At 29.6% G+C, this 27,995-nt stretch overlaps 1 protein-coding gene across 5 annotated transcripts; it reads right to left on the reverse strand.

Annotated features, from left to right (window-relative positions):
• Positions 1 to 2,696: 2,696 nt before the first annotated feature.
• On the reverse strand, positions 2,697 to 27,976 carry LOC129917951 (phosphatidylinositol 4,5-bisphosphate 5-phosphatase A-like). 5 transcript variants are annotated; one of them, XM_055998204.1, is made up of 8 exons: positions 27,733 to 27,975; positions 27,527 to 27,650; positions 27,281 to 27,463; positions 8,307 to 8,655; positions 8,068 to 8,243; positions 7,781 to 8,005; positions 7,555 to 7,708; positions 2,697 to 3,456 (listed from the first exon to the last, which is right to left on the reverse strand). In XM_055998204.1, the coding sequence occupies exons 3-8, from the start codon at positions 27,316 to 27,318 to the stop codon at positions 2,905 to 2,907; spliced, it is 1,494 nt and encodes a 497-aa protein (XP_055854179.1). In that variant the 5' UTR covers positions 27,319 to 27,463; positions 27,527 to 27,650; positions 27,733 to 27,975; the 3' UTR covers positions 2,697 to 2,904. The 5 variants fall into 5 exon arrangements, with proteins under 5 accessions (XP_055854179.1, XP_055854182.1, XP_055854180.1 ...); XM_055998207.1 differs by having other exon boundaries at positions 2,697 to 3,342; positions 27,733 to 27,974; XM_055998208.1 differs by lacking the exon at positions 2,697 to 3,456 and adding an exon at positions 5,498 to 5,780 and having other exon boundaries at positions 27,733 to 27,974.
• Between the last annotated feature and the right edge of the window lie 19 nt (positions 27,977 to 27,995).

Genomic DNA, 27,995 nt, shown 5'->3' on the forward strand with positions numbered 1-27,995 from the left:
ATAGTAAAATTGTATTTTGTTTTAATAAAAGTTAATACACTTAATTGATTTTTTCGTATTTTTTTCATATTACAATATTTTCAAAATATATAATTATTTCATTGAATTCCCAAAACCATATTTGACAAATTGAAAAAAGAAATGCATTAAAATTTCTGTGGTTTATCAGTTACATAATAGTTTTAAATTTTGTTCACTAAATCTCATGGAATTTTATTTTTCAACCACTTTTTTTTAAATCAATACGATTTACATTTTCGATACTTTTCATGATATTTATTTATCACATTTTTTCCTTTTTTTTTTCTTTTTGAAAGACAAAGACTTGATAAATATTCTAATTATTTTTTTTAGGTAGGTATCCATGATTAAAAAAAAAAATAATTTTTATAATATATTAAGAACAAAAGCAGAAGCTTTCTAAATAGCATAGTATTTTTAGTTTATCAAGACTCCTTACGTTTAAACTCAAACCTATTCTTTCTTTTTTTTAACTCTCCTAATAAGAGCTTATAACAAAACCCATGTTTCTTTGAAAATATATTATTATACATAAAGTTGCTTTGTGACATACAATTTATTTATCTGATTTATTTTTTAGCATAATCGTTGGCTAACATGAGTTGTCGTCTCTTGAATATATCTGGTTTGTTTTCGTACATTATGTACAAATTATATTTATTATTATTTTTTCAAACCTCGAACAAAATTTTAGTCCGAATAATATTACTTATTTCTAATTTAAAACGAGTTACATATTAGCATATTGTTAATATTAAGTAGTCATTTCTCTAAGTAAATTGTTTACTCTTTTATAGCCCCAGGCACTATTTATATTTTAATTTTTTTTTTAAACATCTAAGGCAAAAATAGTTTCTTTAGTGAAGCTGCTTTCTTTTAGACCGATTTAATGCTGTATATTGAAAACACTTTAAAATGTTCCCATCAATGTTCAAAGACTATTTCTATTTCTAATGGGAAACATTTGTTCAAAAACTAAATGTGAGAGCTTCACAATTTGAAACACGATAAAACGAAAAAGCGACAGGAAAAATCAATTGATTATAACTTTTTTGTTTTAATAGATAGATGAATGAAATTTATACTGTAGATAGTCTATAATTGTGCAAAATTTCAATTAATTTCATTGTCAAAATATTGAGATAACGGTGAAAAGATGTTCTTTTTCTAAACACGTTATAATTTTTAATCTAGAGCACATACAAATTTTATTGAACTTTAATACGCATGCTGTTGATATTACCTTTCATTTGATATATAACACATGTCGGTACGTGATCTGCAAGTTACACAATCTTAAATTGAAAAATACCTCCAAACATCTGTGGAGATCTGTAATCTCAGTTTGAAATTTCGACATGGTTGGCCTTAAAAAATTCTTACTTTTTTTGTAGGCATCGTAGAAATATTATTGAAGCGTCATATAAAAGCTGAAATAAGCTTACAGATGATATAAAATTTTGTATAGATTGTCATTTAAAAAAATGGATTTAATGGTGTTAGAAGGGAAAAAAGATTGATTTTTTTGCTTTTTTTGATGAAAACTGTTTAGGTTACAAAAATTCTAGCTCTTTTTGTAGCTGTTGTATAGACATGGTCGATATAAATGTTTTGAGCAGAAACAATAAGCTTTCAGATGATATATAAAATTTATTATAATATAAGTTGTCTTAAACAAAATTGATTCAAAGGTGATAAAAGAAAAAAAATTTAGATATTTTCACTTCTACCACGTGTGAATTGCATACATGATTTTTTTTTGTTCTATAGCGGATATTTAGTTCGGCAACTAATAGCGCAATTTTAAGAGGTATTCCTCGGATTTCAAGAGGAAAATAAAATAAAACCAAGACTTGGATCAAAGTTCAAGTTTTTTACAACTGGTCTTAAGTTAAGATACGAAAGATCAAACTCAACTTTGTAATTCTTGAATTATAGAGGTTCTCTAGACTCTAGCGGTTTTTTAATTCAATTTCACGGCACCCTTTAAAAGTAGTTATAGTTTAACCGTTATTGAAATGTTCCCAAAATTTAATTTTTTCAGAAGGTGTTTAAACTATAAGAACCAAGTTATTCAAAATTTATAATAAAAAGGATCCATCTATCGTTAATAATGGTCCCTGATCGGATCAATAGCGTCGTGTTAATTTTTTTTTTTTGAAAATCAATCACAAATTTTTAAGCTTATTTCTAGAATTAGAACTATGTCTATATAAACAAAAAACTATTACTACATAAAATAAACATTAAACAATATTTGGTTATAAAATTAACATTTTCTTTAAATTTTGTAACTGTGAATTTTATCTGTTTTTTTTACAGCTCTATTTTACTTTTAAATTATTTGTTCAACTAAGATATTTATTTTTTTTTTTTCATTATTTTTTAATAGGGAACTCCTATTTTACAAATTATATATTTATAAAGATTTTCTTTCATAACTATATATTTTTTTCCTTAAAAATAAAAAAATTCTTAAGGCTAAAGCTCATTTTTAAATATGTTTGAACTCTTGTTCTTACTATTTTTTTTTTTTGTGAAGTTCTTTTAAACAAAATTATAATATTTCTTTAGAAGAATTTAATATAAAATAAAAATTAATAAAAATTTCTACAATTTATATCAACAGCTAAATTGTATTTCTTATTGCAACTTGTTTTTATTTAAAACAAAACATACATAAACTAATTTAAAATAAGCGTGCTGTTGGTTGATACATGTATGATAAAAATTAACAAAGAATATAACAAAATTAATATATATTTATTTTAAGTTCACAAAATAATTTTAAAATTAAATAAAAAAATATAACTCCCATACACAAAACAAAAAAAAATAAAAACAAAATTAAATTTAAATTAAATTATTGGTATTAGCAATTAGCTAATCAACCGTTTCAAATCTTGGCGTTGGTGGCCTCTTTTCAGCTCTAAACATATTACTCATTCCAGCGACGCTAGTAACGCCCCTTAGGCCAGTATTCTGGAAATAAATAAGCATATAATTCTCACCGTCCTTCAACTCGATATCTTCTGAGAATTGAATTCTCATCGTAGTCGGATTAATTGGCTGAGCTCGTCTATGGAAATGTGGTTCCAAGCCAGTTGACCCAGCCGTTGTCGGAGTGTCAGCTTGATTGACATATTGATAAGCAGCATAATCACTGAAACTAGCATAATTGCTAGGATAGATACCAATCCAATCGTTGTCTTCTTCTTCGAAGCCATGTGGTTTGTAGTATTCTACAGTATTCTCTTCGCCAATAATCCAAATTGGCACATCACGGAAATCAACGAATAACTCGTCAGGATCTTCAGTAACCTGTTCATGTTCATCAGAATAATCAGCTTCATCTAATTTATTATATAATTCTATGTTTGCCATTCGTTGAGCGATTGGCATTTGCCGTTGCATAATAAGTTCGCCTCTAGGGAGCTTTTTTTTTTGTTTGTTTGTTAATTTTGTATTCAAATGTATCCCAAATGTAAGCAAAAACCCATGCAAAATATTTTTTTTATAGTCAAGTTGAAGAGGGGATTCGTAATTGTTAGTAAGAAGTAAAATAAAATAAGTTTGTTAGGAAAATATTTAATTTGTTTTAATTAATTTACAAAAACCACCGACAATGGGAAGCGGTCGGAAAGTAACATTAATAAACTACTGATGGGTTGTTATGGTATGGTCGAAACATTAAAAATGAGGTAATTGTTAATAAGTAAGTAAATAAAAATGAGCAATATTTTTTGTGATTTAATGAGAAACACAGTTATTTTTCTCTTTAGTTCCACGCAAGAAGTAAAACATGGTAAACAAAATATACATAACGGTTCGGCCAAAGCAAAGCCAACTATTTGCTTTTAAATCTCCTGAATTCTTTTACTTATCTTAAAGCGACCCAACAACGAAAGTCATAAACGTTACAATCTTGAAACGTCGGCGTGAGATAATTAATTTTTAGGAGGACTTGCTTTAACATCATAAAGACCAATATAGTGTTAAAAACCGTGGAATTTCTTCAGTTAAGCAACTTTATGAAAAGCGGAAAATACGAATAAAAATGATTCAATTCAAGGGTTGAAACATTTTGATTTGTTTTTGTTTATTTTTTTTTTTTTTTTTGTATGTCAACCTTAAATTTGGCAAAACTTATATTTCTGCCAAAGAAGTTGGTACCTAATTTTTCAGGAATGTTTTTTTTCTACTTTTTTTTATGAGCAGCAACATTTTTAAAATTGAAAAATAAAAGAAAAATAGAAAAAATAAATATTTTCGATTTTAATCATCAAGGACAAAATCAAAAAAAAAAATATCAATTGGTTAAATATATTACACATACACCACAGAAAACCTTTTAATTTTTGAAGATATTTGATGAAATGGCTCAACAAATTTCTTAAACCTTTTTATTGGTTTAAGTATACACAGTTTTGCATCCTTTAAGTTTAAGTAATACCTATTTACAAATAATATTTTTCTTATCGATAGACTTGCGTTCTTTTCTTAATAAAATGGATAGTAAGATAATTTTGAAATTGCTTCACAGAACTCGATACATGAAAGAAAACCAGAAGCAGAAGATATTTTGAGGAATTAGTCTTGAAAGTTTTCAACTCCACCTCGTCTGAGGTGGCGACTAAATTAGCGAGCTGAGGATAGAGCTCGCTGGCGAAGCTTGTTAGTTGAGGCCCAAATCCACAGCGGATTGTAGTAAGTGAGTTTTAAAAAGTTAATTTTAAGAATCAATTTTGTTTTTCTAACTGTTCTTTCTTTTTTTTTCAAAATTGTACGTTATTGAATACTATTTATTTAGATTTTTGCTTTACTGTTAAGAAATAAAATGCACGATTGAGTCGTACGAACTTGATCTTGTAGTTTAAAAAACCTATGTTAGCTAACCATACAAAATTAAAATCTTACTTAAGTTATTAAAAACAAATTTCAAGCAATTATTTGAAAAATAAAAGTTTTTTTTTATTCTTTTCAGAAACTATTTTTGAAATTTTAATAAATTGCATTCTAAAAACGATTTTTTTGGAAATTAAAAAAAAAAATTAGTTCTGGCGTTTAGGACCAAAAAATTTGAGAAGAACTAAAAAGACAGTTTTATTATAATCATTTAAAACATTACGTTTTCCAAATTAAATTGAAATCTTTAGAGCCTTATTGCTTTTTTCGAGGAATTGAAAATGTATTCGAAAGTTTCTACTTATCTAAATTCTATATTATTCAGATTCAGAATTGTTTCTACTAATTATGATGTTGCAAAATATTCCATGAAAACAGAAAAGACAGAAAATGTTTATGCTTATGATTAAAAGAAAATGAAACAAAAAAACACATGAAAATGATGATGAAAATATTTTATATATTTATTCAATGAAAAATTAAACAACAAACAAAATGCAAAACTTTGAATCTATTGTTTTCTGATAAATTAAATTTTTGTAAAATCTTTAAAAAGTAGGTACATGGTACATTGTTATAATATTTTAACTTAATACAATTAGTTCTATTTTAAATAAAATTACATTAAACACAAAAGCTGCGGGTACATTTCTTTCAAAACTTTTAAAACTTAGACAATATTATAAACGATTTTTTATTTTTTTTTTTTACAAAAGCATAAAACGTCGTTTCGTTACAAATGCAATTGATATAATTAATAGAATTTCCAAACTGAATAATAAGTAGTGTAGATAAATTTGCTGAGATGATGAATGGGTTAATTCGTATAAATCGGTTTCTGTTTCGGATTCAATCTATAAAAAAAAGTAAACAAATAAAATACACAAAAAAAAAGTACACACAGTATTCTTATATAGAATAAGAACAAAGTTAAAGTTTCACACTTTTGGTTAGTTTGCGCTTGGAAAGTTAATTTATAGTGAAGAGGGAGGTTAAAAGAAGAAGATAATGACTGTGCAATAAAGCAATAGAAATAGAACTATTCAGATTTTATTTTAGCTAGCTTTGTTTAAAATCTTAAGTCGACTTAAGATGATACTAATTTTACTCTTATTAAAAACGAAATTACGAAATAGGATTGACTATTTGTATTTCACTAGCCATTGGAAAAAAAAATTATTGTTCTGAAATCCAACAAAAGCTGTTTTCGAACTTAAAAAAAAACTTAAAATGCATTGCACTAGAAAAAAAAATTTAATGGATTAATTTATGGACAGTCGAAAGGATTTATTGTATAGCAGCATTAGGCTAAAAACTATTTTATTGGTTTGCATTATTTCGACGTCATCAAGGTTATAGGTAATTTTCTACTCACATTATAAGATACATGAAAAGGAGAAAAGGAAACCCTTTGAAGAATACTAAGAATCGAAAAGTTTTTCGATCAAAAACGAAACACAAGAGGCCAAGAACTAAGTTCTTGTCCTGCCAATTAGTCACCATAACTAGAAAATTAGATATTACCTGGTTGTTATACTAATCGTTAGTAATCGAATCGGTTACAAATGATTTATTCGCATAGTACTTAGCCGTAGGACTCAAATTAGTACCAAATATTAATAAGGACTCGGTATTAGTTAGCACTAAAAATCGGTTGTCTAGCGACATTGAAACTTGAATCAAAGCAATGGATTTCATGACAAGAGGTAATCCCTTATCATGTAATTGCTTGAATCAATTTTTGAGGACGGTAATGTGCACGTAAGGTGCTAAGAAGGGTATTCCGTCATCCATAAAGGATAAGGGGATAAAATTTCATTGCTGATAGTTGCAATTTTCAATTAAGTCAAGTAGTAGGTACAAGTAAATGTGGAACTAACTTAAGAAACTGATTCTTATTCGGTTTTGGGAAAAACAAATAGGAGCTAAGATGATGAAGTGCTTGCCTACAATATTTTTATATTTCCAGTCTTGCTTTTAGTCTTGTTAGCTAATCAGAAAAGATGAGCTAAATTGTTTGAATGCAAAAATGTACGGCGTATTTTGAACAGAGCTATACAAAAATATGAATGAAGCTACGAAACTAAAATTACCAAACAAGTATTCGAATCCCAAATTCCAGATTATAAACGACTAGGAAGTGAAAAACGACTATGTCTCTTACATACTTTATTTTATATCAAAATTAATGTTATCAATTAGAGATAAGTTAGATATCAATAGCAATCAGATGTAAAATAAAAACAAACAATTACAAACTTAAAATCAAAGGTCAGCCAATAGATAAGTTACGGGCTGTATTTTTACAAAAAAAAAAAAGATTTCAAATTGTAGAATGAGTATAAAACTTTATCTAGAACTCAAACTGCTACCTAACTCTATGCTAATAGACTTTCTTTAGGACGTTTACAAACAAGAAAGTGAAAATACTTTGACGTTAAATGCAGTAATACGAGTATAGTTGATGATTTAAAAAAAATATATATAATATAAAAAAAAGCTCCCCACCACCTAAACCCAATAAATCGAAATTACTTCAACAAACAAACGGCATGAAATGCAATCAGCCAGATTGGCAAACAAACAAGACAATAATAACAAAAAAAAAAAGGATTTAAAATAACATACCTTGATTAAAAATTCACTAGAAACAGGTTTATGATCACTAATATTATATCCCGGATGACTTTTGTATGATAATTGATCCAAATGAAGTTTAATATCAGGATATTTGTCACGATTGATTGTGTACAAAATCCGATCAGTCCATGCAGGTCGTCGCCTATAAGAAAAATCAAATATATAAAGTTAAAAAGCTCGAAAAAAAAGTCAAAAAGATTAAAGTATATCCCACTTCATATCATAATGCGAGGTATTTTCTTTGAATTTAAAAGTTGGCGGGAATTCGGGTAGTTTCTCTTGAAGTTGGTGGAAAGCTTTGCGGGTTTCACGAACCAATAACAATTGATCCCTTTGAATAAGTTCAGAGAGTTTGTCTTGTTCCACGAGGCTTCGTACTTCTTCAGGTGTATCTTCGCCGGTAAGACGGAAATTAAGGTCACCAAACCAAAAGACATATCTGTAAAATAAAAACATAAATGAAAGTGTGGGTTTTTGGAGAATTCAGAGATCTTTTCTTACTCATGATCAAAGATTTCTCTGTATTTCTTGACATGGTAATGATGGTTTTCTAAAATCTGTCTATAGTCTTCAATTCTTTCGTCTAATTCGTGATCGTGGGCGGCCAAGTGAGCAACTACAAATGATACACCACAGCCATAAACACTTAAACGAATACTGACAGCACCTTTGTTGCCCTAAGAAGTGTAAGAAAAAATGTTAAAACAGTTTCAGAGGGAAAACATGACTTTCTAACTTACCCAAATGCCTCCAAAACCAGTTCTTGTAAATTCAGCTTCAATACTTCTCAAATGTGGAACATGCTTCCGTTTGGCAAATAGCGTCAACATCAAACCTTGCATTTGTTCTGTCTTAATTGCAACATAATCATGATCTTTTAGAATTTCTTTAAATCCAATTGTCCATGGGTCATCTTTGAAAAGTCCGAGAACTTGATTTTTTGGCTTGGAATTGACTTCTTGCAGACCAATGGCATACAAATCAGGTGTACTTTCGTTGGGACAAGTGTGTGATTTCATACCAAGTAGATTGTAGAGTGATAAATCATCGGGATATTTTGTGCCGACATTCCATGTTACAATGTAAACACTGAAATTATTAAAAGTCATTTTTGGTTAGAATTTTTAGAAGAATTTAAAAGGTATTTGAAAAAAATGAAAGAACCGAAATGAACAACAACACGGAAACTACATCAAAAGCAATCGAATTGAATTGAAGCAATGTAAAAAATATTTTATGTGAATGGATTATTTTTTGTCGAGATATTGATATCTAACACCAAAATATTGATAATTATTTATACATATGTACTTGATTTATGAGAGTTTGATAGGGGCAAAATTAATATGGCATGTGGGTTGTTTTATATCGCACTTTTTTTGTAGATAATGGTTTTAAGTTTTTCATGTTGTTTATTTATTTATTTATTAAGTCATTGTCAAGACTAAGTTGCATTCACGTAGTAAAAACGTGTTGAAGGTGTAATTTTTTTTCAAAAGGCTAATTAAAGATATAATTAACTAAATAACAACTATGTATACTATACTATCCAATTGGAAAGGTGTGTATTTAGCGAACAGAAAAGAAAACACAACTTGACTCTTATTTTTTCGTATTGCAAGTTGGTTTTAAAAATTAACAAAGTATTCGTCGTTTAAGTATTTATTATTTAATCAAGATGCAGGTTTTGGAAGACAATGCAGATTTTACAATGGAAGACAAGTCATTTAATTAGAAGAGTTTTTTTTTTCGTTTTTAATGGGGACTTGATGGTGAGCTTGAATGATGAATGCGAATATGATAATAAGGTGACCAAACAAAAATAGTAAATAGGGATTTTGTGACTTAAGGATTGCTGAACTCTTTGGGCCATCTTAAATTATTCTCAGGATAGTTTAAATTTTTTGATTTTCCGACGCTGCTGCTGCAAGATGCGATGATTAATTCGTTTTAAATTAAAAAATTATTTTATGTCCGAAAAATTTAAAATTGTAATTATTTCAGAAAACCACTTTTATAAAATTGTGACATCTCAAACAAAACAGTCTTTTACAAAAAATTAAAAGAGGGCAGTGAACCAACAACAATAGACTTAGGTTAATTGATGTCATTGATGATTCGCGCAACCGTTCGTGTATAACGAAGTCTGGCAAAAATTATATTTTTGTAATGAGAGGATATGAAGAGATTTTGTTTCTGAACAGCTTTTATTAAAAGTACTTTAATGGTAATTGGTTCCCCGGATAGAAGAAAAAAAAAACACCCTTTCATTTATGATAAGCGTGTGATCTATTTTTATTCTTGATGCCAATGACTACCTTCGAAATATTTTTACTAATTTTTTTAAATCTACCATTATTTTAACAGGGTATTTTGGTACTTGTTGCACAGCGTTCTTTCTCTTCTAAAAAACACCCTTTCACCCAAAATATTTAAATGCACTTTTTTAGTTCTTGGTTCGTTCTCATTTGGCTCTTGAATCACCTCTCAAGAACATTATTGATTATATTAATTACACTGGTCGGCAACGAAAATAGAACTTGAACCATACTTTTCTAAAGGATTTTTGCGTGCTGATTCCGTCTTAAATATGTATATTTTTTTTCTAAAAGATATTTAATATAGAAAAGAATGATATTTGACAATCTTTGTGATTAAGGTAACTTTATTGTTTTTTCAAGCAGACTTGAAGTCAATTCCAGTTTTCGACTCCTAATTTGGATGAAAAAAGAGGAAAATATTATCATAAAATATTATATTTTAGATGAAAAGTCAAAAAAAAACATTTGATTCAAAATTAGTTTTTGGGACTTAATGATGAGCAGAGCTCAAAAAGTAGACGTGATGGGATAAATCTGTAAACAGTTTTGAATTCAGCACACACAAGTTTATGAAAATCATCATACAGAGTTCTTGCTCCTGACTCTTTTATGGTTTTTGCTGACTGTAGTCCAGTAATTTTAGGTTTTATCTGCGGAAAAATTCCTACTGGGCTCGATTTTGGTATAGACCTTCGTTACGGCGTTGTAATGAAGATGTGAAAAATCGACATTGATATCGCGTCCGCGTTAGAAGTTATAGAGGTCAAAAGGTCACTAAAATCAGTTTTTCGCATATATCTCGTGACCTGTTGCTCGGAGGTCAATACTGGTCTATGGAAAATCTGTTCGTCATAAAATTATCTACAAATATTGCCTTATGCATTTTTCTGTAAATGATTTTCGTGACCTTTTGACCTCTATAACTTCTAACGCGGACGCGATATCAATGTCGATTTTTCACATCTTCATTACAACGCCGTAACGAAGGTCTATACCAAAATCGAGGCCAGTAGGAATTTTTCCGCAGATTGGGATAAAAAATGCCTAAAATTACTGGGCTAACTAGTGTTATTTTATATTTACGAATTTAAAAACATAATTTTCAAATATTTGTACACATTTGGTAAGTTCTTTATTTTCATTGAAACTCAAAACCATCTTTAAATATATTTATTTCTCATTTTTCAAAACAAGTGAAAGCAAGTGCGTAGAAACATTTATTTTAGTTAAATGTCAACTTGTTCGTCATAACACCAAACATGTGTACAGCGAAATAGTATTCAAATTTAATATCAATTAACTATAAAGGGCAAAGGTTAAAAAATGCTAATTGGTTCTCCTTGATAGAGAATATTTAATATTTATTTGCAAAAGCAATCATTAAAATACCGTTACTATATAAACCTGTTACCTTTATCTAGCCAAAATAATTTAAAAACAACATTTAATAGACTCGTGTTCATATTTAATGTCCATCAAAGTCAATATTTTATTCATGCATTGTTGTTTTGGCAGACTATTTTTAATTAAAAAAAAAAAAAAAAATTAAAAAAAGAATAATAATCTTTCCGAAATCAATATTTAATATTAACAAGGTGACCATATGTTCTGTTTTTATTATGTGCATCAATAAATAAATAATAAAATTTAATAAATATATAGTGTATTCAGAATTCTGAAAAAATCGCCTTGTCAATCAAAGACAAGTTTTAAAGTTCAAATGACTCTTCTAGGTCTTAATAGTCTAAGAGCCGGCAGCATATTTTGGCAGTTTTGATATAACCGAAACTCGAGTGTGCACATATCTAAATATGCACCACAGTATGTCAACGGAACAAGTCTGGCAGTGATCTTTTTCAGCTTTCCCTTGCCAGACGCATCCAAAGTGCAGCAAAAAATCAATTTTTGGCGTTTTGGTATAACCGAATAAATGATAGGTACACCAAAAAATCATAAAAAATCCCCTGATTTCGAATCTGTGGGTACCGCAAGTTTCTTTTTCAGCTTTCCCCCCGCCAGACCGCTTTAAAGCATTTTTAAGTGCATTTTTCTATTAAAAAACCTAATTACTTATTTTCTGTTAGGTATAACCGTATGATGGTAACAAATTAATATTCTATGTCTATTCCAGGTCTAGAAAATATAATTTTTAGCCAGCTATTTTTCAGCCTTCCCTCTGCCAGACGCATCCAAAGTGCAGTCAAAAATCAACTTTTGGCGTTTTGCTAGGTATTACCCCAATAAATGATACACCAAAAAATCATAAAAAATCCCCTGATTTCAAAAACGTGGGTACCAGAAGTTTTTTTTAGCTTTCACCCCGCCAGACCGCTTTGAAGCATTTTGAAATGCATTTTTGTAATAAAAAACCTAATTACTTATTTTCTGTTGGGTATAACCGTATGATGGTAACAAATTAAAATTCTATGTATATTCCTGGTTCAGAAAATATAACTTTAAGCCAGATATTTTTCAGCCTTCCCTCTGCCATACGCCCTTAAAGGTTTCCCAAACAGGTTTTTCCATAGAAAAAACTCCTAGTTTCTGTTTTTTTCTTATAAAATTGAAATAATATTTTTTTGTTTAGAGTAACCATTGATGGCCAAATATTAACTTTCTCTGCCTTTTCCTGATTTAGAAAATGTAAGTTTAAGCCAGTTTTGTTTCAGCCTACCCTCTGCCAGACGCCCTAAAAGGTATCTCAATAGTACGGGAAAGTTAGATTTTGCTATATGGGGCATGGGGGTCTGGGAAAAAATCCGAAATGCATTTTGACTTCCGGGCTCGAAAGGCATAAAGACACGAGTCGTAAACCAAATTTTGTTCAATCGCACCAAGAATCATTTGGCCGCCATTTTTTTTTAAAACAAATTTTAGTTTTTCACATAACTCGCGTATTTTTGAACCTACAGAAAAAACAATGTATGACAAACTTGAAATAATTTTATTTTCTACAATATATGTTAAATAACATTTTTCGATTATCCCTTTGGTTTAAAAGTTAGGGTGTTTTTTTTTTAACACGTCAAAAAGTGATTTTCTTATTTTTGTCATATCTCTTTTACTTGAGTGTTTTAAAAAAAATTTGTTCGTTGTAAAAGTTGTAGATCTTTTAATTACCTTCATTTGTTACAATATTGGTTTTTCGATTTGACAGAAATTGCAATTTTTTGTGTAGGGACAAACAAAATGATTCTTGGTGCGGTTGTACAAAATTGGGTTTTAGACTCTTTCGATCCCTATGTTTATGCTCTTTTAATCCCTGAAGACAAAATGCATTTCGGATTTTTTCCCAGACCCCCATGCCCCATAGCAAAATCTAACTTTCCCGTACTATTGAGATACCTTTTAGGGCGTCTGGCAGAGGGTAGGCTGAAACAAAACTGGCTTAAACTAACATTTTCTAAATCAGGAAAAGACAGAGAAAGTTAATATTTGGCCATCATATGGTTACTCTAAACAAAAAAATATTATTTCAATTTTATAAGAAAAAAACAGAAGCTAGGTGTTTTTTCTATGGAAAAACCTATTTGGGAAACCTTTAAGGGCGTCTGGCAGAGGGAAGGCTGAAACATATCTGGCTTAAACTTCTATTTTCTAAACCAGGAATAGACATAGAATTTTAATTTGTTACCATCATACGGTTATACCCAACAGAAAATAAGCTATTAGGTTTTTTATTAGAAAAATGCATTTCAAAATGCTTCAAAGCGGTCTGGCGGGGCGAAAGCTAAAAAAAACTTCTGGTACCCACGTTTTTGAAATCAGGGGATTTTTTATGATTTTTTGGTGTATCATTTATTGGGGTAATACCTAGAAAAACGCCAAAAGTTGATTTTTGACTGCACTTTGGATGCGTCTGGCAGATAAATAGCTGGCTAAAAATTATATTTTCTAGACCTGGAATAGACATAGAATATTAATTGTTACCATCATACGGTTATACCTAACAGAAAATAAGTAATTAGGTTTTTTATTAGAAAAATGCACTTAAAAATGCTTTGAAGCGGTCTGGCGGGGGGAAAGCTGAAAAAGAAACTTGCGGTACCCACATTTTTGAAATCAGGGGATTTTTTATGATTTTTTGGTATATCATTTATTGGGGTAATACCCAGCAAAACGCCAAAAGTTGATTTTTGACTGCACTTTGGATGCGTCTGGCAGAGGGAAGGCTGAAAAATAGCTGGCTAAAAATTATATTTTCTAGACCTGGAACAGACATAGAATATTAATTTGTTACCATCATACGGTTATACCTAACAGAAAATAAGTAATTAGGTTTTTTATTAGAAAAATGCACTTAAAAATGCTTTAAAGCGGTCTGGCGGGGGGAAAGCTGAAAAAGAAACTTGCGGTACCCACAGATTCGAAATCAGGGGATTTTTTATGATTTTTTGGTGTATCATTTATTCGGTTATACCAAAACGCCAAAAATTGATTTTTTGCTGCACTTTGGATGCGTCTGGCAAGGGAAAGCTGAAAAAGATCACTGCCAGACTTGTTCCGTTGACATACTGTGGTGCATATTTAGATATGTGCACACTCGAATTTCGGTTATATCAAAACTGCCAAAATATGCTGCCGGCTCTCGGTCTATAATGGATTGCATATATGAACAATAAACTAATAGCCTTGAAAAGTATATGGTCACTACTATACAACTCTTTCGTACTTGACATCAAGGCCAATGCAAACATCAAAAAAACAAAATTTCAATAATTTCGATAAAAAATTATTTCGAATGCAAACCACGAATATAAAGAACTTGAAAGTTTTAGTTTGGTTCAACGGCTTACAAATAATTCGTCACAATAGCAAGCCCCTCGAATGAGACATCTTAGACAAGCTTTAACCTATACAAATTAAAAACAAGTTATTTTACGATGAGGTCATTGGTCGTTAAAAAAAGAAATGTTGCGAAAATAATAAACGACAGACAAGCTATAAAATATTTCATGTAATTAATTATAAAACCTTTTTAAACTCTTTTGCACTTGTAATAAGTACATACTTAATTTTCTCACATAGATAAAAGTATTAAAATGTATAAAATAACCATTTGTATCCTTTGGATGTAATGGGGAATAAGATAGGTACTCTTTTGATGCATAAGATATAAAATGCTTGCATAATGCATTGTCATCTCGACGTTTCATTCCATCACAAAATGTTATTCAAGGTTATTATACATTAGAGTGGGCCGAAAAACACTTTTTTTCGAATTTCAAATCGTAATAGCGCGGAAAAGTTGCGAATGGTGATGACTAATAAGGGTTTAAAAAATAATCAAAATCAGTTCATATCTTCCGGTCGCGCATCGGCTCTGAAGTATGAAAAAATTTTTAAAAAATGGTATTTTTACAAAAAAAAATTTACCACCCTAACATATTATTTTTTGAACATTATAGCTTTAAAAAACTCTCATGTGAGCTAAATATTAAGCAGAAAAAAAAATTGGCTCAAATTGATTAAGGACTTCGGTGGCACATGTGTTTCAAAATTTGTCAAAAATGGCAAAAATCATATTTTTGCGATATTTTTTTTCCTTTTTATAAACTATTTTTAAAATTATTATTTTTACCAAATAAGAATTAAAAATGAAGTTGACACAATCAGTGAAAGCCGTGAAGTCGCTGAATATATAAAAATCTTTCGGTCAAGTACGCTTTGGCTATTTATTATTCTCTTTGCCGCACAGTGGTGCCTTTGGTGCTTTTTTGGCTTCAAAAATCATTTTCACGGCCATTTCTTGATGAAAAGTCATGAAATTTAGAACACTGAAATATATAAGTATAAGATATACGAAAAAGCTACCAACTTTTTTTTTACTCAAAATGGTGGTCCCAAAATGGCGATCAGAATAAGCATTTATAGAATCTTCTTTTGCGAAACTGTTTATAAGCTAAAAATTTAGCTAATTGATGAAAAACAGATGTTCGACTTTTGAATTAGGTACAACTGTTCATATTTAATGAAAAAAAATTCAAACATTGTTGAAACAAAGTTCAAAAAGAGTCAAAATAGTAAACCGCACTTTCGACCTTTTTTTTGTGCTATTTTTTGATTTTTTGTTTATAAAGCTCAATTTTTGATATCTTCCTTCTTTATTTTCATAAAAAATTGACTATTTTGGCTTTATATAATTCCCAACTATGTTTAAAAGTAGATATTAAGAAAGAAAAAAAATGAAAAGATAAAAAAACTGTGCTAACTTCAAAAGGAAACAAAAAACAGCACAAAAAAAAGGTCGAAAGTGCGGTTTACTATTTTGACTCTTTTTGAACTTTGTTTCAACAATGTTTGAATTTTTTTTCATTAAATATGAACAGTTGTACCTAATTCAAAAGTCGAACATCTGTTTTTCATCAATTAGCTAAATTTTTAGCTTATAAACAGTTTCGCAAAAGAAGATTCTATAAATGCTTATTCTGATCGCCATTTTGGGACCACCATTTTGAGTAAAAAAAAAGTTGGTAGCTTTTTCGTATATCTTATACTTATATATTTCAGTGTTCTAAATTTCATGACTTTTCATCAAGAAATGGCCGTGAAAATGATTTTTGAAGCCAAAAAAGCACCAAAGGCACCACTGTGCGGCAAAGAGATTAATAAATAGCCAAAGCGTAATTGACCGAAAGATTTTTATATATTCAGCGACTTCACGGCTTTCACTGATTGTGTCAACTTCATTTTTAATTCTTATTTGGTAAAAATAATAATTTTAAAAATAGTTTATAAAAAGGAAAAAAAATATCGCAAAAATATGATTTTTGCCATTTTTGACAAAATTTGAAACACATGTGCCACCGAAGTCCTTAATCAATTTGAGCCAATTTTTTTTTCTGCTTAATATTTAGCTCACATGAGAGTTTTTTAAAGCTATAATGTTCAAAAAATAATATGTTAGGGTGGTAAATTTTTTTTTGTAAAAATACCATTTTTTAAAAATTTTTTCATACTTCAGAGCCGATGCGCGACCGGAAGATATGAACTGATTTTGATTATTTTTTAAACCCTTATTAGTCATCACCATTCGCAACTTTTCCGCGCTATTACGATTTGAAATTCGAAAAAAAGTGTTTTTCGGCCCACTCTATTATACATATCTTATGGAGCTTTTTGTGACGTCATTAATCAAAATGAACATTCCGCTTGAGAATAATTTGAAATTTGTGTGTGTAGGTTGAAAATAATGGGTGTATATTTGTACATCAACAAAAGTGTAATCACAAAAAAATAACAAAATTGAATAAAATTCGTCACGAAAAATGCAAAATAACAAAAAAAAAAAAAGTGAAATAATATTATTCTATTTTTAAAATGATCAGATCACAGTTTTTTGTTTTGTTTTTAACACGTGACTTGGAATTCTAAACAAAAATACTAAGTTGATGTAAGATTCAGTCAGAGTCACAAAGATTAGTCGCAATATGATTTCATTTTATGAATCAGTCAAATAGCAATTACTTAGATTCCTATCTTATTTAATTTTTTCTTTGTTCTTTAGTTAGTTAGAATAATAAGAGGGAAAAAGTTAGCCATGTGAATCTGAAATTCTTCAGGATTCATACGGCGGGAAATTTTTTACGTGGGAAAAAGACTGCTAGGGATGAATTATTTTTGCATAGAACTCATTTCAATGATGTTAATATTGTATTTGATATTTCTATTGAAAGTTTATCAATTTTCGAAAAAAAAATGAGCAAATTACACCGGTCGGCAAAAAAAACAAAAAAACATTCGGGAGCAAGAACTATGTATGGTGTTTTTAATTAACCTGAGTGTGCTGAATTCAAAACTGTTGACAGATTTATTCCATCACATCTAGCTTGGAAGCTCTACTCATCCCTATTTTCGCTATAAAGTCACAAAAACTAATTTTGAATGATTTTAAATTTATAAACTACCGTAATATTTTGTTTTTTTTTTTTTAATCCAAATTCAACGTCAAAAACTGGAGTTAACTTCAAATGTGCTTCAAAAAAAAACCATTAGTTACGTTACCCACTAAGATTTTGAGATATCATAAAATTATATTTCAAATATCTTTTAGAAAAAAATAATTTTGCTAAAAGAATACACATATTTAAGACGATAAAATATGGCTTTTTGAGATTGCATAAGTAGTTTTCCAAAAGAAAATTAACGGCGATGTAATTCGACGCCAAAAGTCTTAAAAAACGCGTTTTTGACCTGTTTATATTAAAATAATTCAAAAACGTGACGTTCCAGTGAAATATTGACTTCGAGTTCGAAATCAGCACATAAAAATCTTTTAGAAAAGTATGGTTTGGTTCATGCTCTATTTTTGTTGCCGATCAGTGTTATTGGAGTTAGATACACGATTCAATAAAAGTAAACTTTTTCGGCACCGAAAAATCATTTCTTTGCTCAAGATAACATAATACGAATGTGTATGTGTATGTTTTTGTTTAATTATGGTTTCAATGAATTTGTCATCCCTTAATAAAATACAAAAAGTCTATTACAAAGTCTTGTCATAATCCACCTAATACGCAATTAAATACAAACATAACTTTTCTGATTGCTTTTTGAGTAGTTTTTTGTTCAAAAAGAAACTTTGTTCTTGAAATACCTTTCAATGAAAAACATTATCAACAATGAATACCTCACACGTGTAAGTAAGGAAGGTATTATAGATATGTAATCTTTTTTTTTTATGTAACGTATTTTATAACCCATGTTGAATTTCATAGAAATTCAGACAAACGATAAAAAATTGCCATTACCCAACAAATATTATAATCAGTTTCTTTCATTTGAAAAAACCCCTTTTTGTGCTGTTAAGGTGGGCCAAAAACATTCTTTGAAAAATGATAGCGTTCCAAGAAATTATTGATAATGATGTGTTCAACTTCTAAAAAAATCGAAAGCAAATTTGTTGATCGCAAAACAATAAAATTCATTGTATATAATTTTTCTATAATTTATTTCCTTTTATCTATAAACATTTGTTTATTAAATATTTATTTAATATTTTTGTTTATTTGGAATAAACCGATTCTGAAAATTATTTTTGTAGAAAAAACAAAAGAGTTTTTAGGGTGTTTTCAAAAAGCTTATAGGAGAATTTTGAAAATGAATACAGGGTGTCCCACAGTCACCGCCCCAAATGAAAACCATGGATTCCTGAGGTCATTTTAAGTCGAAAAACTTATGAGGTAATTTTCTCGTTTTCGTCCCGTTTCCGAGTTACCACGGTTTTTATGATTTTTGCTCTCTTGTAATTTAACTGGTCTTATCTTTGCCAAACTACGTTTTATTCGAAAGATTTTTTTTACAACCAATCAAGAATTTCTTAGAGTTTTTGTTTGTCTCAAAACATTTTTTTCTACGGACAACCGTTTCTCCACAATTTTGCATCAAACACAATTTTATTCGTTTTTTAAGTTGTTTTTTACACTTTCATATCATTTAAGTCAAAAAACACGTTAATGAGTATTAATTTTTTGTGCTTTTTATTAAAGCCCAGTTTATTTTCATGTTTAAGTTTTATTTTATAAAAAAGGCTACTGAAAGTAATTAAAAAAAATAAACAAACTGAGTGAATTAAAAAAAAAATAATTTTTAAATACAAAATTTATTTAAATGAATTGAAACTTTTTCTGAGCTTTATCTATTTGTTCTTTTCTTAACCACAATAGCTCAGAAAAAGTTTTTAATTCAATTAAATTAATTTTTTATTTAAAAATAATTTTTTTTTTTTAATTCACTCAGTTTGTTTATTTTTTTTAATTACTTTCAGTAGCCTTTTTTATAAATAAAAACTTATTTTCTTTATGAAAATAAACTGGGCTTTAATAAGAAGCACAAAAAATTATTACTCATTAACGTGTTTTTTTTTTACTTAAATGATATGAAAGTGTAAAAAACAACTTAAAAAACGAAGAAAATTGTGTTTGATGCAAAATTGTGGAGAAACGGTTGTCCGCAGAAAAAAATGTTTTGAGACAAACAAAAACTCTAAGAAATTCTTGATTGGTTGTAAAAACAATGTTTCGAATAAAACGTAGTTTGGCAAAGATAAGACCAGTTAAAGGACAAGAGAGCAAAAATCATAAAAACCGTGGTAACTCGGAAACGGGACGAAAACGAGAAAATTACCTCATAAGTTTTTCGACTTAAAATGACCTCAGGAATCCATGGTTTTCATTTGGGGCGGTGACTGTGGGACACCCTGTATATGTAGATTGTGAAATTCAAAATCAATCGAATCTGTTTGTTTCTGAACCAAGCTATCTTAAATTTAGAATGCAATTTCTTGAGCCATTAAAGATATTTAAGGTATTACCAAAAATTGTGTACTTTTTCACCGAAAAAAAAAAACAAAAATTTATACTTACTGAAACTTATTTGATCATAATAAAAAATGTATTCAAAATTGATAGCCATTTCTCAGAAAATTGTAAATATTCAAATATGTATGTATATTATACTTGAGGTACTTTTATCTCCTAACTCCAATGACACATTTATGATAGCGGCACTAAAACCGATAAGCATAATGGTTATGAATTCTTAGAAACGGGGAAAATTTGGTTTTCAATAATAATTAATATTTCAATTTCAAGGTATAAAAATATATTCAATGCGTTTCATGATAAAATTAATAATTTTACGTGGAATAAAATAGTATAAATAAGTTTAAGTGTGAAGTTTCGTTTTGATAGTTTAGGAAGGATGTCTGCTGTGATTGATCAGATAATATATAATGGTATAATGGTAGCGACTTTTATCACAAATACATTGGTTTTTAATTTAAAAATAATCTTAAGTAAAATTCGACCTTAATAATAATAATCACATAAAATTGAAAAGAAATAAAAACTAGAGGTAGTCCATAGAAATGGAAATAAATTAGCTTCTAAGATTTTCACAATACCTTCTAAGCTTCAAAATTATAATAACAAATAGGGCGAATACAAGTACAATACATATTTATAAAACAATAACATGAACATTATGGAGAAGATTTACAAGATCTGAACCAGGATTTTGTTTATGAGTATTTTTTATATCAAAAGATATTCAACCCAATGAAAAAATAATTTAAAAAAAATAATAATCATCACTCACGAATGCTTTTATTATACGCATGACTTCTGTTATGAAACGCTAAGTTTAGTGAAAGTCCAACACGTAATTGAGTTTATGGGAAATGGTTCAACAACCTATATAGATGAAGTTTGTGTGATAATCTTATATTTAAAAAAAAACTATATCTATGTACTAATAAGTTGTTACAGATTAACATAGATCAAGAATTATAAACTAGGGAGAAAATGAATACTGTTGTGAGCTTATATAAATTGAGCCAGATAAAATGTTTTCTGTAAATAATAAAGTAGATAGTCTACAACGATTATATTGGAGAATTGATTAAACTGATTAAATCATTGAAGCTTAGTAGAAAAATTATAAGGTATTATTTTCTACAAATCTTAGTTGCATGTTCTTATCATAAAATCGGATAATTACCCAGTTCACATACAAAGTGGTTGCCGGTTACATAATCAAACATGTGCTTCATTAAAAGCTTTTAAGTTAATTGATTCTTCAAACACATTGTCACTTAAATGCATGTATGAAAACATCTGCAAATATGTACATACATATGTACATAAAAGAGTATATTACAGTGGTTTTTAATTAATGGTATGGTATACTTTAATAAAGAATTCCAATATGTTTAGGTATGTCAGAAAATTCTTAAAATAGTGAGAATTTAAAGACCAGTTGAAGCTAAACAGTCAAAATTTTGCCAGAAATTTTTTTTAACAGCGCACGGTTTCTGGCTTCCTAATTTTTGGCAATCTTGCTAAGAATGAAGGAAGCCCTCTTGAAATCAGATCTCCGATGAAAACTCGGTGCACTTTTTTTTTGGTTGGGTAGCATCGCTTTGGTTGGCTGTGCTACCCGTAGGCTTTATATGGCTTGTGAAAGGTTGACGCACAGAGGTACTATGGCTGGCTATGACCTGCACTTCCCGGATGTAAAGGTTACTCAGAAGTGCTAGTACCAGCAGTCACTAAACAACCCACGTAGTTTCTTGACTTGAAGCCAAAAGTTCATCCCCCAATTCGGATGATGATTTAGCGTCTGTTATGTCAATTCTGTCCATTTAAAAAAATAGATAAAAAAAAGGGTTCTACGAGTAGGTCGGAAATAACAGGTTAACCCCGGAAGAGCCAATTACCGGGTCAAGACAAAATTATGACGGACCTTCCCATCATCTGAAAGAACTGGTTCGTGACAGACTTATCCCCAGTCTTTTGAATGATTTAAAACAATTCATTTAACCAAATTGATGTAATTCCCACTTCAATTTTTCAAGCTGCAATTAACGCTATTTTGTTGAGATACGACATCAATTAACGTGGGGCAATTTAAATTTAGCTTCTCATTATAGGAATGCTCATTACATACCGGCGGCGTCACCTATTTGTTTTTTCTACAATCGGATTCGATTTGGACGTGTCAAAGCAACTATAACAAATGTTCCCAGCAAACGGGAAGAAATTTATCCAGTGCCAGTTGTGTGTAAAATTAGCATTATGATATTATTACACGGTCAATGAAATCGTCAAAATCTTTTCCAAGCGTGTTCTGTCTAGTAATTGTCCACACAAAATGCTGTCAAGGTATTGACTTCTACGATGATACTCGCGCTGATGCACAGTTTTGTATTTGATATAGTTTTTGGTGACGTCAAGGAATTAACGCGTTAACTATTTTTTTGGTTGACTATGTAATACTAGCTTTATTTAATGATTAATACTAGTATCCGTTAGGATTATCTAAAGAAATTAACTGAAAAAGACATCGATTTGTGGCAACACAAATTATTGTTTTTTTCTTTTTAAAACCACTCTTAGGTTAGGATTCCAAGTCAATTTAAAACCCCCTTTTGGAAAGGGTAATGTAATTCTAATTAGCATTCTGACTGGTCAGCATTGTTGCTTGTAAAAATACTTGCCGGCAATGTCTACACAGATGTTTGGAAAAACCCAACAAATTGAATTGGAGGTGATAAAAACAGAACTGTAGCAACCTTGCATTTTAAGATAAGTTATATTTTCATCATTTAATTCGTGTTAAAAAGTTATGACAAGCTCAATGTCTTTTTTTCTAATTTTCTTTGCTATAAATTTTCCGCACTTTTGTCTACCAATGATCAATTACTTGTAGACAGGAATAATCGAAAGTCTAAGCCACTTGGTTTTTCAAAAGATTTTTTGAATTTCAAATTGTTGTAGTTGTTGTAATGTTTTGTCAGAAGCAGATCTTTATAACACAGAGCCTTTACAATTAAGTATGTATTTGTTATCTCTAAGATCTTTTGTATTAAAAATAGTTGAAAGCAATTGTTGAAAGCAACCGTTTGCACTACAAATTATATATAAAAGCATATTGTTGAGATTTAAAAAATATCTGCTTCTCTCTTAAAAACATCTATTTAAAGTAGAAAAGCTTACCTTACAAATATAAATAAAACACCTAATCAAAAACAACAAGATATTCAGATGAAAAAAAAAAAAAATAAATAAACACAACAAGTAGCAGTAGCAACAAAGCAACAATAATTTTACAAAATAATCTACAAAGAACAAATAAGAAAAAAAACCTTATCGATATTTGTACTACCTATTCTCGTAGTTAGAGGTACATTATGCAGATAAACTACTTATAAAACCACGTGAGACTAAACAACTGCAAAGTTTATTCGGAACAAAATCCATTTAGAAAAACCTGTTAACTTGCTTTTTTTTATTTTTGCAATCCGGTTTTTATTATGAGATTACGAAGCAACAAAAGTAACACCGTCATAATAAAAACAAATTGACGATGATCGAACCAAATGATCCGCATTTGATATACCTTCACCATCACACAGTCTAGTTTATGGAGTGAATGGACAAAGCAAAATGTACAATAATAATAATTGTGCTGCGCAAAAAAAAACACTTATTAGTCATTCCAACATTTCCACTTCAATCTAAGTTAAATGAGTTTTCAGAGAGACAGTAATGATAATAATGATGATGAACATTACCATCATCATCAACACCATTTTTATCTCTCATAATTGAATAAACAAGAATGTATACCTTACTTTGGAATGAGAGATGAGTTTTGTTTGCTGAATAAACAACATCAATCTCATAAAACAAGTAGAGTGCACTCGTACTCAACTCAACAAAAGAGAGCATCAATTTCAATTTCAATATCAATTTACGTTTACATTTTTTACAAATCAAAGAGATACGAGGAAGTTATCCTTGACCGAATGTGTGCAAATGGTTTGTGTGTGAAGAGGAGCAATGAAAGAGGAGGAGATGAGCCACCCCATAGATGGACGCACGTCACAGACACGCTAACAAGATACCTACGTAAACAGGGCCGTAGCCAGAGTTGAATTTAAGAAAGGGATCTAATTGACGGTATTCACATTGGATGCAGTTCTTTGACTTGCAGCAGGGCCCAACACAATGGCAATGGGAAGTCTACTTTGTACTGATGTAAGTTTCAAAATCTTTCGGATAAGTGCTTTGAAAGAAGGTATTGGCAACAACAAACTTGTACAGGTTTTCGAACATAAGTTTAGTCCGTTTTTTTTTACAGATCCCGATAGGATGCAAACATTTTTTAACAATCTCAATTTATAAGCTGTTCGAAAAGCATGGTCTGCAGATCTAGTATCAAACATTACTAAATTCTGAAAATAATAAACTAGACCTATGAAATTGAATTATTCCTTTTTTTATAATAGTAGGATTGAAGATTGCACTGTTGTACATATTTCCGCATAACTTTTCATCTTTTAAAATCATTTTGAGAACAAAAATGCTGCTTTAAAAAGCAAAAGGAACCATTTTGATTAATTTAAAGAAAATTTAGTCCAGGGGTCTCGAGAAGTCAATATAAATCCTAATATGATAGGTAATCCGGTGCTCAAAAATCAGTGTGGTATGACTACGGTGAAGGTTCGCGGAGTTTCATTCTGACTTGGATTTGAGAGAGTTAAAATATAACATACGATTTAAATTCAATACTTTATACTGCTTTCAAAGATAGTTTAATGTCAAAAATCCAATTAATTTTAAAACCTCGAAAATACTCGCATAAATGCGAGTTAACACGGTAGAATTGAATTAATTTTTTTTATCAAAAGTCAGAAATATCAGAGAGTTTGAACGCCAAATACTGTAATATTGGCAACTTATGGACTGCATGGAAAAAAAGATTTGTTAACAATTTTCGTTTTTGGAAATAAAAATACCTCTTAAACCAGTGTTTCCCAACCAAAAAAAAAAAAAAAAATAATTCTCAAGAAAATGGAAGACAACAAAAAAATTGATTAATATTTGTCTTTAGTTTTTTTTACCGACTTCTAAAAAGTAGGAGGTATTCAATTCGTCTGTTTTTTTTTTTTTTTTTTTGAATGCAAAAAAATGTAGAACAAAAAGAACAGTTTCATGAAAATCGTCAGAATCCTGGCCGAGTCAGAACCCATTCAGGGTCATTAAACAGTGCTTAAACATAAACACCCACCGATAAACCTGATAATTTGAACAAAATATCAAAAACTTGTAATATTACTTTATTTTTTGCACGAAATTGGTACATCAAACAAAACTGTTGAATGAAATTAAATAAGTGACAGTCCAAGCAATGAATGACAGATCCCAAATTGGTTTACATTTATCTTTAAATATGGAAGTAGAAGAATTACATATTGTTCGAAAAATTGTAATTCTGCATCATTTTGAATAAGACACTTTTTAAGTTAAGGCATTTTCAATTTACATTGAAAAAAGCCTTAAAAGTAACGAAACTTCAAAAAAGCCGTAGTTCCATAAAAAGTCATACCTTCAAAAATTCCCTAAATTGACTTTAAGTGGGTTGGGGTCGAAATTCTGTATGTTGCAAAATTCTGTATTCAAAATACTGTATGCCAAAATACTGTATGTCAAAATTCTGTATGTGCAAAATGCTGTAGGAACAAAATTCTGAAAGTCAAAATTCTGTATAGCAAAATTCTGGTTAATCAAAATACTGTATTTCAAAATTCTGTACATCAAAATTCTGTAAATCAAAATTCTGTAAAAATGCTGTAAAAAAATATCGTTTTGATAATGTAAAAAAGTGAGCGCGCACTTTTTTACATTATCAAAACGATATTTTTTTACAGCATTTTTTACAGAATATTGATATACAGTATTTTGCCGTACAGAATTTTACAAAACAGAATTTTGCATGTAAGTATTTTGTTCATACAGTATTTTGACGTACAGAATTTTGTATTTACAGTATAATGACGTACAGAATTATGGTATTACAGTATTTTGACCCCACAGAATTTTGTCGTACAGAATTTTGACAAGCAGAATTATGACCCGCTCCCACTTTAAGTATGGCTTTTCGCGCTATTTTAAAAAATAATCTTATTTCAAAGTGCTGTAGTTCTAATACCTCGTACCCCCAAAAAGCCGATTTTGGGCTAATGATGCAATTATATTGTTGGGGAAATATCCGGACGTAATAGAAAGACTCTATTTGCCTAAAACCGATATTTTCAGAGCTTCGCTTAATCAAAACCAGATCACTTGTAATGATCCTCATACATTTCATACTTATTTTTTTGCCTCTCCTGAAAAGTCGACTTATCGGGGTTTCGAGATAATATTAGAACTACAGAGACGCTATCTTCTTAATATAAATTATTTTTAGAAATAGAGCATTTTGCATATATGATGCTTTCTGAAGGAAGGGCATCTTTTCAAACTAGGAAATTGGAGCATTTTTATTTTAAAGTAGAGCATTGCCCCTAATACCTCTCAAACCACCTGGCTACGGACCAGGAGCCACCCCATAGATGGACGCAAAGACCACAGACATGCTAACAAGATACCTACGTAAATCGCATCAAATGGAAAAAGCGGTTATGCAACAGAAAACGCCATCACTTCGAGTGTGATATATACAACATTTAGGAAGGAGACACGAACGAAAAAAAAGCAACTAATAACAAAAAGTTACAAACAACTCAGAGAGATGATAATGATAAGGATGACACATAAAAAAAAAGCTATAAGTTTGCTATGGTTTTGTTGACAGCACACATACATTTTGGTATCAAAATGCGCGCGAGAAATTCCGCTGCCAACAAAACCACAAACCAAACATTCTTCCTAAAACCAAAGCAAACTTTAATGAACCCTTATCTTCCTGAAGCTTAAAAAGGACTTCTACTTTCCATGAAAATATATAAAAATGAAAAATAAAAAACAGAAAATTTAAGTTGTTGTCTTGAGTTTTTAAAAAGTTTTTGTTTTTTTGTTTAAATTTCTTCAAGAATCGGCAACACTTACTTAAAATTCCAAGGCGTTGTTACACATTTTTTATTCATTTTGCTTGGATTTTTTTTTTTTTTTTGTCTTTTTTTATATCAAAGTTTTATACTTTTTTAAGTCTTTTATTGGTTCACTTTATTTTGGCGATGGTGGAGAGGAGCACTTTTAGTTCTTCACACAAGTTTTTTTGCGCAGAATTTTCTAATAAAATAAAAAAGAAAAAACTAAAAAAATGGAAATAAAAAAATAATTGTAACTATCTACCGTATGGAGAAGTGAAGACGTGTATAAAGAAGAAGGGAGAAGTGATTTCTGATTGAGTTGAGATTGATTTGAATTCTAGCCGATTTCTTGTTGTGCTTTTGTTAGGCGCTTCAGAAACTTGATTCTTTTTTTTTTTTTGGTTTTTAGTAAAAAAATGATTAAATTAAATTAGGAAGACAGAAGAAAGATTTGAAATTAAAATTTACCACAATTCAGCAATTAAGGTTGTTGCAATCATAACAATTTTATTCTTTTTTTTTTTAATTGGATTTCACTTTTTTCTTTGCACAAATTTGTATTTATTTGTGTGACAAACAAACAATGCAAGGTTAGCAATTGTTTGTTAAACTATATAGAATAATTAATTAAATGCGCGGCGGATTATATTTTATTTTATGTTCTCCAATAAACAAGCTGTAAACACGAGAAATGCAAAAATTGAACTGGAGAAGTTGGAAATTTTTGCTTC

Source organism: Episyrphus balteatus, chromosome 4 (genome assembly GCF_945859705.1).
Source record: "Episyrphus balteatus chromosome 4, idEpiBalt1.1, whole genome shotgun sequence".
Classification (NCBI taxonomy): Eukaryota; Metazoa; Arthropoda; class Insecta; order Diptera; family Syrphidae; genus Episyrphus; species Episyrphus balteatus.

Excerpts from the sequence above, each read along its gene's own strand:
- LOC129917951 (XM_055998205.1), bottom strand. The coding sequence starts at position 27,318 with ATGAATAAAAAATGTGTAACAACGCCTTGGAATTTTAA. Across the intron at positions 8,244-8,306 it reads CTGGTTTTGGAGGCATTTGG|GGCAACAAAGGTGCTGTCAG; the intron begins GTAAGTTAGAAA and ends TACACTTCTTAG. Across the intron at positions 7,709-7,780 it reads ACCTCGCATTATGATATGAA|GCGACGACCTGCATGGACTG; the intron begins GTGGGATATACT and ends TTTTTCTTATAG.